The following is an 8,459-nucleotide window of genomic DNA, read 5'->3' on the forward strand; positions in this document are numbered from 1 at the left end:
TAATGAATGAAATCCTTGTATACACATTAGTATTTACAGCCCAGTTAAGCAAAGCTTTGGGGTAATTCCTCCACTGTAAAGTAAAAAGAATATTCAGTGCAAAATGTTAAATTTGTATTTAACACAACTGTATGCTTATTTCTGATCGAATTTTCTATGCTCCCACACCCCCTTCTGTCACTACATTATTATTATTTTAATTTCTTAACATACCCCTGCAATTATGTCAAAAGTGAGTGGTGTAGGGATGCAGACAAAGATGAAAGGACCAGCTTCCAGTGTTTATTATATTTATTAACGGAGCCCTGCCATTTTAACAGGTTTTATTGACATTGCTGTAGATGACAGGCTTCATAGGGGCTCCGGAGTTGCAGGATTTTAGCGGTATTTCTCGGACAGAGCGAGAGCCAAGTTCTGGAGGAACTTGTCAACGGAGAGGTGGACTTCGGGAGTGAAGTCTCCGGGGAAGAACATGCCCATGCACAAGATGAGGTTGTGAGCGATGATCTGTGAGGCACAAAACACATGCATATGTTAGGTCTGTCTACAACGTGATCATTGTTGCGCGGATGTTACTGGGTGACCTTACCCTGAAGTTGGCAGGGTCCACTCTGAGCTTGAAAGCGTGGAGCTCGCTGAGGGTAGATAGACTTCCAGTAAGGTCATCAATCTTTGACACAGCGTCTCCAACGGCCCCCATGATGGTGGCACCATGCTTTTTCACCTGCGCAGAGCCTGGACTCAGATCGGCCCAGTGAGAAAAGTAGGTCTTGGTCTGGGGATAAGCAGTCAGCATCCTGTAAAACATAAATTCAAATGATGGAAATATGAATAAGTACTTACTAATTAATAAAAGCATGAATGAATGAAGAATGAAAAGAAAAGGGCAAAATACAACCTCCCCAGAGCCTCTCCTCCAATCTCAGCTGCTTTCGGGGCCACTTTGACCCAGAAGCTCTTCACCACGGCCTTGTCCTTTGCAGTGAGACTCATGTCTGCGTTTTCTTCAGTTGTCTTCTGAACTGAAAGAAAATGTGCTGACTATTTGTCACTATCATTTTTATATAACACCAAAATGGACCACACCCAGCATCACATTTAAACCACACCTCTGCGATAAAGAAAAAAATCCAGCAGTTTCCGAGGCATTTCTTGAGATAAAGGTTAACGCTCCTTGTTTTTAAGATATGACTTATTTTGTTGGGGGAAAAAACTAATATATTTATCCCTTAAAGAAATTATTAAATAGCAAGAGGTTGTTGAACAAGCAATGTAATATTTTATAAAATAATGTCCAAAGTGTAAAATATGAAACAAGTGGCAAATAATCTCTCGCTGCCAAATGCTCGTTGGGTCTTAAGAGAGAATTAGATGACAACATAAGCACTTACAGAATGACACCACATAATCAAAAATTAAGATTTTTTTTTTTTTTTTTTTTTTTTTTTTTTACCAAAATCTCGGTAAGTAATCATATCCGAGGCATGATGTGAGATATAAAATGATGACTGGTTGTTGCGCTTCATGTGGGACTGCACTGCACCTTTATCCTTTGTATCCTATTTATTAGAGGTTTGAGAATTGTTTTCAAATAAAATAGACTACATTTCTTTACTAGAGATGTGTGTTGCATATGTATACATCAGAAACCGGGTATTTACCCTACTTTCAGGCCAGCTTGTTGGGATCTGATCACTTACGAAAGATCAGAAATCAGTTGCGAGGTTTAAATGTTTTTTTTACTGTACGTATAGGTTAAAAACAATCTATAAAGACCTGTAGTCTAGAATTCTTATACTTATTTCTATATTTGTTACATAAAAAAATGTGTTTGTGTTTTTTTCCTTATAATCTGGTAAAGATCCTATCTTACTCATGGGCAACAACCCAAAAGCCTGACGGCTATAGTCCAATCAGATGCTTCCAGGACGAAGAGGTGTGGCACTATGTAATTAATAAAAAGCTCCCACGGATCGGCGTTTGCGAAAAGGTTTCTGATCACAAGCTACGTGAAAACCTTTACGCTGTCAAAATGGTCGAGTGGACAGATGCTGAGCGCAAGGCCATCATAAGCCTGTGGGGAAAGATTGATGTGGGGGAAATCGGTCCCCAGGCCCTCGCCAGGTAACCTGCAGCTCATTGCAATTTAGAAACACATTTATGTATTGTGTGACTTTCTCTTCGTATAATCTTAAAACCGAACTGAAACCAATGCATCTACACGTTTGTTTGTCTTTTTAGCTTAAAATGCATAATTTTTTTGATTTTATATGCATTAACATTGTTTTTTTTTCTCTCTTATCTTATTCCAGGCTTCTGATTGTGTACCCCTGGAGTCAGAGATACTTCAAAGCCTTTGGAGACCTGTCCACCAATGCTGCCATTATGGGAAACCCCAAAGTGGCACAGCACGGAAAGACCGTGATGGGTGGTCTGGAAAATGCTGTGAAGAACTTGAACAACATCAAGCAGACCTACGCCAAACTGAGCGTTATGCACTCTGAGAAGCTCCACGTGGATCCCGATAACTTCAGGGTATGTCCCCACCAGCACACAGAAACATTTATCACTATTAGATCTGAAGCAATTCGTTAATTATTTTGTGCAACTCTCTCATTTTAGGTGCTCGCTGAATGCATCAGCCTGTGTGTGGCCGCTAAGTTTGGTCCCAGCGTCTTCACCGCTGAGGCCCAGGAAGCCTGGCAGAAGTTTTTGGCCGTGGTCGTTTCTGCCCTGGGTAGACAGTACCACTAAATTTCTGGAGTGCCAGTTCATCAAAGATGTGCAACAGTCATAAAAGTGATTGTAAAATCATATCTCTTTAACTCTGTTGCCATATGCACCAATAAAAAAAAAAAAAAAAAAAAAAAAAAAAAACTCAAATCAAACTTATTCTCTGTGCGATCATTTGAGGTGTTCTTATACCCGACAATACAACACTAAGAATCATTTAGTGTCATTTTAATTTACACTGTCTTCAAAAACAACATTAATGACTTCTTAATTAAGAAATATGTCCCGACTCATTCATTATTTACATTTCTTTGTCCTTAGTTTGTGTTTAAGTTTTGTGAACGAAGACTAATTTCAGCGAAGCTGGAGAAAATCTTATCTCTAACAATATGGTCGAGTGGACAGGTGCTGAGCTCAGCGCGATCACATCCCTGTGGGGAAAGATTTATGTGGCTGAAATTGGCGCCCAGGCCCTGAGCAGGTGAGTTACGTTAGATGATAATTTAGCGACGCCTTATTGGTATCTCCAAATTAATTATTCTTGTTTTTACATGCCTTGTTATTTACCGCATGATAACAGGATTGGGGTTTGTTTTCGTTTTGTTTTTATTAATCTGGCACAGAAAACAACTTAATGCAACCGAAATAAAAGAAAAAGTAAAACTCTTTATTTCAGGCTTCTGATTGTGTATCCTTGGACTCAGAGACACTTCAGGACAAGTCTTTGGCAACCTGTCCACCAATGCTGCCATTATGAGAAACCCCACGGAAGGACTGTGATGGTTGGTCTGGAAAATGCTGTGAAGAACATGGACAACATCAAGCAGACCTACGCCAAAACTGAGCGTCATGCACTCTGAGAAGCTCCATGTGGATCCTGACAACTTCAGGATATGTGATCTGAGACTTTTTCCACCAGTGATAATGATGAAGCATGCCATTATTATTGTATCCCTTTCATTTTAGGTGCTTTCTGAAATTGTCACTTTTTGTGTGGCCTCCAAGTTTGGACCCCAAGTCTTCGCCCCTGATGTCCAGATGACCTGGCAGACATTCCTCACTGTGGTCGTCTCTGCCTTGGCCAAACAGTACCACTGAACTTGTGGAATTATAGTTCACATTCATAACCAAATAATTTACAGCTGTGTTTCCGTTTAGCGCTTCGAAGCTGATGCATGTGACAAATAAAATTCCAGTTAAATGAAATTCTCTTTGTGTGATCATTTTTAATAGCATTTTTTTCTATTCAAGCCTTCCAAGAGCAGATTTTTACAAGGGATTGTGCAGTTATACATAACTGTGTGACCAATGCAACACTGAAAATGTTCATAATAATAATAATAATAATAATAATCATAATCATAATCATAATCATAATCATAATCATAATAATAATGTCATTTCTTTTTAACTCAACCAAGAAGCTGTAGTTAGAATTATCCATGTTGTATTATCTGAAATTAAAACCTCCTAAGCTCATTCTTAGAAAAACGTCTATATTTTACTTATCTTTGCAAAGGGTGACGCTGCCGTTTTCTATTTTGTCCGTTTCAAAATTAACACAGCTGTATGATTACTTCTATTCGAATTTTCTCTTTTCCTATGCTCCCACACCCCCTTCTGTCACTACACTATTATTATTTTAATTTCTTAACACACCCCTGCAATTATGTCAAAAGTAAATGGTGTAGGGATGCAGACAAAGAAGAAAGGACCAGCTTCCAGTGTTTAATTATATTTATTAACGGAGCCCTGCCATTTTAACAGGTTTTATTGACACTGCTGTAGATGGCAGGCTTCATAGGGGCTCCGGAGTTGCAGGATTTTAGCGGTATTTCTCGGACAGAGCGAGAGCCAAGTTCTGGAGGAACTTGTCAACGGAGAGGTGGACTTCGGGAGTGAAGTCTCCGGGGAAGAACATGCCCATGCACAAGATGAGGTTGTGAGCGATGATCTGTGAGGCAAAAACACATGCATATGTTAGGTCGAAAAGTCTATATTGCCTCTTGACTAATAGTAATCTCTGTCTATAACGTGATCATTGTTGCGTGGATGTTACTGGGTGACCTTACCCTGAAGTTGGCAGGGTCCACTCTGAGCTTGAAAGCGTGGAGCTCGCTGAGGGTAGACAGACTTCCAGTAAGATCGTCAATCTTTGACACAGCGTCTCCAACGGCCGCCATGATGGTGGCACCATGCTTTTTCACCTGCGCAGAGCCTGGACTCAGATCGGCCCAGTGAGAAAAGTAGGTCTTGGTCTGGGGATAAGCAGTCAGCATCCTGTAAAACATAAATTCAAATGATAGAAATTTGAATAAGTACTTACTAATTAATAAAAGTATGAATGAGTGAAGAATGAAAAGAAAAGGGCAAAATACAACCTCCCCAGAGCCTCTCCTCCAATCTCAGCTGCTTTCGGGGACACTTTGTCCCAAAAGCTCTTCACCACGGCCTTGTCCTTTCCAGAGAGACTCATGTCTGCGTTTTCTTCAGTTGTCTTCTGAACTGAAAGAAAATGTGCTGACTATTTGTCACTATCATTTTTATATAACACCAAAATGGACCACACCCAGCATCACATTTAAACCACACCTCTGCGATAAAGAAAAAAAAAATCCAGCAGTTTCCGAGGCATTTCTTGAGATAAAAGTTAACGTTCCTCCATGTTTTTAAGATATGACTTATTTTGTTGGGGAAAAAACTAATATATTTATCCCTTAAAGAAATTATTAAATAGGAAGAGGTTGTTGAACAAGCAATGTAATATTTTATAAAATAATGTCCAAAGTGTAAAATATGAAACAAGTGGCAAATAATCTCTCGCTGCCAAATGCTCGTTGGGTCTTAAGAGAGAATTAGAGAATTAGATGACAACATAAGCACTTACAGAATGACACCACATAATCAAAAATTAAGATTTTTTTACCAAAATCTCGGTAAGTAATCATATCCGAGGCATGATGTGAGATATAAAATGATGACTGGTTGTTGCGCTTCATGTGGGACTGCACAGCACCTTTATCCTTTGTATCCTATATATTAGAGGTTTGAGAATTGTTTTCAAATAAAATAGACTACATTTCTTTACTAGAGATGTGTGTTGCAAATGTATATATATATACATCAGAAACCGGGTATTTAGCCTACGTTCAGCTTGTTGGGATCTAATCACTTCCGAAAGATCAGAAATCAGTTGCGAGGTTTAAATGTTTTTTACTGTAAGTATAGATTAACAACAGTCTATAAAGACCTGTAGTCTAGAATTCTTATAGTTATTTCTATATTTGTTACATAAAAAAATGTGTTTGTGTTTTTTTCCTTATAATCTGGTAAAGATCCTATCTTACTCATGGGCAACAACCCAAAAGCCTGACGGCTATAGTCCAATCAGATGCTTCCAGGACGAAGAGGTGTGGCACTATGTAATTAATAAAAAGCTCCCACGGATCGGCGTTTGCGAAAAGGTTTCTGATCACAAGCTACGTGAAAACCTTTACGCTGTCAAAATGGTCGAGTGGACAGATGCTGAGCGCAAGGCCATCATAAGCCTGTGGGGAAAGATCGATGTGGGGGAAATCGGTCCCCAGGCCCTCACCAGGTAACCTGCAGCTCATTGCAATTTAGAAACACATTTATGTATTGTGTGACTTTCTCTTCGTATAATCTTAAAACCGAACTGAAACCAATGCATCTACACGTTTGTTTGTCTTTTTAGCTTAAAATGCATAATTTTTTTGATTTTATATGCATTAACATTGTTTTTTTTTCTCTCTTATCTTATTCCAGGCTTCTGATTGTGTACCCCTGGAGTCAGAGATACTTCAAAGCCTTTGGAGACCTGTCCACCAATGCTGCCATTATGGGAAACCCCAAAGTGGCACAGCACGGAAAGACCGTGATGGGTGGTCTGGAAAATGCTGTGAAGAACTTGGACAACATCAAGCAGACCTACGCCAAACTGAGCGTTATGCACTCTGAGAAGCTCCACGTGGATCCCGATAACTTCAGGGTATGTCCCCACCAGCACACAGAAACATTTATCACTATTAGATCTGAAGCAATTCGTTAATTATTTTGTGCAACTCTCTCATTTTAGGTGCTCGCTGAATGCATCAGCCTGTGTGTGGCCGCTAAGTTTGGTCCCAGCGTCTTCACCGCTGAGGCCCAGGAAGCCTGGCAGAAGTTTTTGGCCGTGGTCGTTTCTGCCCTGGGTAGACAGTACCACTAAATTTCTGGAGTGCCAGTTCATCAAAGATGTGCAACAGTCATAAAAGTGATTGTAAAATCATATCTCTTTAACTCTGTTGCCATATGCACCAATAAAAAAAAAAAAAAACCTCAAATCAAACTCATTCTCTGTGCGATCATTTGAGGTGTTCTTATACCCGACAATTCAACACTAAGAATCAATTTTGTCTTCAAAAACAACATTGATGACTTAGAAGATATTTAATATTATATAACGGATTGCCATCTCCTCTGATGTCAACCAGTATTCATTCTACTATATCGATTGCGACTATGGATATAATTAGTGTTGACTTTTTTTTTTATTTTATTTTAGACTCTTTGGGTACCACTGAGTTTTCTGAAGTGCCAGTTCACATTTACAAACAAAAAGATGTGCAGCAGTCTTCCGGTTTCCGACATGTTCCTGCTTTGAAACTGTTGCATAGAAAAATGAAATGCAATAAACTGGCTGCAACCTGTTGTAGTATGATCACCTGGAATACAACCTGTTGTGCAGTAGCGGTTTTAGATATGGGCGACACGGGCGGTTGCCCGGGGCGGCATCGTGGTGGGGGGCGGCATCACGGGCATCGGCAAAAAAAAAAATTGCTCGTACTCATGCTGCCCCGACATCATGCCAGCGCATATTGGGAATGTCATAGGCAACGATCGGTTTTCTATTCCAATTAGCTGGGAGTAACGGCGCCCTCCGTTTGCGAGGTGCGCCTGCTGCTTGCGGCACAGGGAGGAGAGGGCGGGGCGGCGGGGGATTCTCTGGCTGGCTGGAGCAGCGTCTAATAACCAACTCACAAAATAAAACAAAATAAAAACAAACCAACAAACACGAAAACACCAGACATTATAATACAGTCTCATAATTTGCACCGATGTTTTTTCAAAATTCTATACGCGAAAAGTGAGCGCGAGAGCCCTCGGTGCGCCTGCTCGCTGCTGAAGTCAAAGTAAACTTTATTGTCATCTCCGCTACATACAGTCCAGTATATAGAGAGACGAGATGACGAGGCTCCAGTTACAGCAGTGCAAGTAAACGAACAATAAATATTTAAGAGTAAAAAAAATAAATATACACTTTAGGACTAGGGGTAAAGGGATCAATAACAATTTAAAATGTATATTTTATATTTTGTTGATTTAAAGTCTCACACAACCCGTTTTTAAAGTTTAAAAAAAAGAGAAAAGAAGAGGAGGAGTGTAGCGACTTCCACAGTCGCTAGAGGCCGGGTACTGAGCCTGCCTATTTGCCTGACGTGCTGTCAACTTTACGCAATAATGCGAGAGGTGGAAATGCTTGCTTGTTTATTCCAGTGCTTGAAAAGTTTACAGAGCAATGTGATCGGCTCGCGATTCAAACTCTTAAAACATCACAGCTCTAATGCAACAAGGGGAAACTCGTTGTGCTGCGGTCAACAAAAACTACGGCTACCCAGCCCTCCTCTCTGTCAAAATCAAACCAGTGAAAGACAGACTGACAACGC

At 40.1% G+C, this 8,459-nt stretch overlaps 4 protein-coding genes and 1 pseudogene across 4 annotated transcripts; 3 read left to right on the forward strand and 2 right to left on the reverse strand.

The window, feature by feature from the left end:
* Positions 1–273: 273 nt before the first annotated feature.
* LOC134626377 (hemoglobin subunit alpha-like) lies at positions 274–1,031 on the reverse strand. Its single transcript, XM_063472143.1, has 3 exons — positions 899–1,031; positions 590–797; positions 274–507 (listed from the first exon to the last, which is right to left on the reverse strand). Exons 1-3 carry the CDS (start codon positions 991–993, stop codon positions 379–381), a joined length of 432 nt encoding a protein of 143 aa, XP_063328213.1. The 5' UTR covers positions 994–1,031; the 3' UTR covers positions 274–378.
* Positions 1,032–1,983: 952 nt separating this feature from the next.
* LOC134626374 (hemoglobin subunit beta-A-like) lies at positions 1,984–2,814 on the forward strand. The gene is made up of 3 exons (XM_063472140.1): positions 1,984–2,124; positions 2,313–2,535; positions 2,623–2,814. The coding sequence occupies exons 1-3, from the start codon at positions 2,033–2,035 to the stop codon at positions 2,752–2,754; spliced, it is 447 nt and encodes a 148-aa protein (XP_063328210.1). The 5' UTR covers positions 1,984–2,032; the 3' UTR covers positions 2,755–2,814.
* Positions 2,815–2,911: 97 nt separating this feature from the next.
* Positions 2,912–3,939, forward strand: LOC134626379 (hemoglobin subunit beta-B-like; annotated as a pseudogene).
* Positions 3,940–4,452: 513 nt separating this feature from the next.
* LOC134626376 (hemoglobin subunit alpha-A) lies at positions 4,453–5,254 on the reverse strand. Its single transcript, XM_063472142.1, has 3 exons — positions 5,115–5,254; positions 4,806–5,013; positions 4,453–4,687 (listed from the first exon to the last, which is right to left on the reverse strand). The coding sequence occupies exons 1-3, from the start codon at positions 5,207–5,209 to the stop codon at positions 4,559–4,561; spliced, it is 432 nt and encodes a 143-aa protein (XP_063328212.1). The 5' UTR covers positions 5,210–5,254; the 3' UTR covers positions 4,453–4,558.
* A 919-nt stretch (positions 5,255–6,173) lies between these two features.
* Positions 6,174–7,081, forward strand: LOC134626373 (hemoglobin subunit beta-A-like). The gene is made up of 3 exons (XM_063472139.1): positions 6,174–6,331; positions 6,520–6,742; positions 6,830–7,081. The coding sequence occupies exons 1-3, from the start codon at positions 6,240–6,242 to the stop codon at positions 6,959–6,961; spliced, it is 447 nt and encodes a 148-aa protein (XP_063328209.1). The 5' UTR covers positions 6,174–6,239; the 3' UTR covers positions 6,962–7,081.
* Positions 7,082–8,459: the final 1,378 nt, after the last annotated feature.

This window comes from Pelmatolapia mariae, linkage group LG4, assembly GCF_036321145.2.
Source record: "Pelmatolapia mariae isolate MD_Pm_ZW linkage group LG4, Pm_UMD_F_2, whole genome shotgun sequence".
Taxonomy (NCBI): domain Eukaryota; kingdom Metazoa; phylum Chordata; class Actinopteri; order Cichliformes; family Cichlidae; genus Pelmatolapia; species Pelmatolapia mariae.

What these genes read in the sequence shown, in the direction of transcription:
- LOC134626377 (XM_063472143.1), bottom strand. Translation starts at nt 993, where the DNA reads ATGAGTCTCACTGCAAAGGACAAGGCCGTGGTGAAGAGCTTCTGGGTC. An exon ending in GGAGGAGAGGCTCTGGGGAG is followed by an intron (nt 798 to 898) that starts GTTGTATTTTGC and finishes TATGTTTTACAG; the next exon opens with GATGCTGACTGCTTATCCCC. An exon ending in TGGACCCTGCCAACTTCAGG is followed by an intron (nt 508 to 589) that starts GTAAGGTCACCC and finishes TGTGCCTCACAG; the next exon opens with ATCATCGCTCACAACCTCAT.
- LOC134626374 (XM_063472140.1), top strand. Translation starts at nt 2,033, where the DNA reads ATGGTCGAGTGGACAGATGCTGAGCGCAAGGCCATCATAAGCCTGTGG. An exon ending in GGTCCCCAGGCCCTCGCCAG is followed by an intron (nt 2,125 to 2,312) that starts GTAACCTGCAGC and finishes ATCTTATTCCAG; the next exon opens with GCTTCTGATTGTGTACCCCT. An exon ending in TGGATCCCGATAACTTCAGG is followed by an intron (nt 2,536 to 2,622) that starts GTATGTCCCCAC and finishes CTCTCATTTTAG; the next exon opens with GTGCTCGCTGAATGCATCAG.
- LOC134626376 (XM_063472142.1), bottom strand. Translation starts at nt 5,209, where the DNA reads ATGAGTCTCTCTGGAAAGGACAAGGCCGTGGTGAAGAGCTTTTGGGAC. An exon ending in GGAGGAGAGGCTCTGGGGAG is followed by an intron (nt 5,014 to 5,114) that starts GTTGTATTTTGC and finishes TATGTTTTACAG; the next exon opens with GATGCTGACTGCTTATCCCC. An exon ending in TGGACCCTGCCAACTTCAGG is followed by an intron (nt 4,688 to 4,805) that starts GTAAGGTCACCC and finishes TTTGCCTCACAG; the next exon opens with ATCATCGCTCACAACCTCAT.
- LOC134626373 (XM_063472139.1), top strand. Translation starts at nt 6,240, where the DNA reads ATGGTCGAGTGGACAGATGCTGAGCGCAAGGCCATCATAAGCCTGTGG. An exon ending in GGTCCCCAGGCCCTCACCAG is followed by an intron (nt 6,332 to 6,519) that starts GTAACCTGCAGC and finishes ATCTTATTCCAG; the next exon opens with GCTTCTGATTGTGTACCCCT. An exon ending in TGGATCCCGATAACTTCAGG is followed by an intron (nt 6,743 to 6,829) that starts GTATGTCCCCAC and finishes CTCTCATTTTAG; the next exon opens with GTGCTCGCTGAATGCATCAG.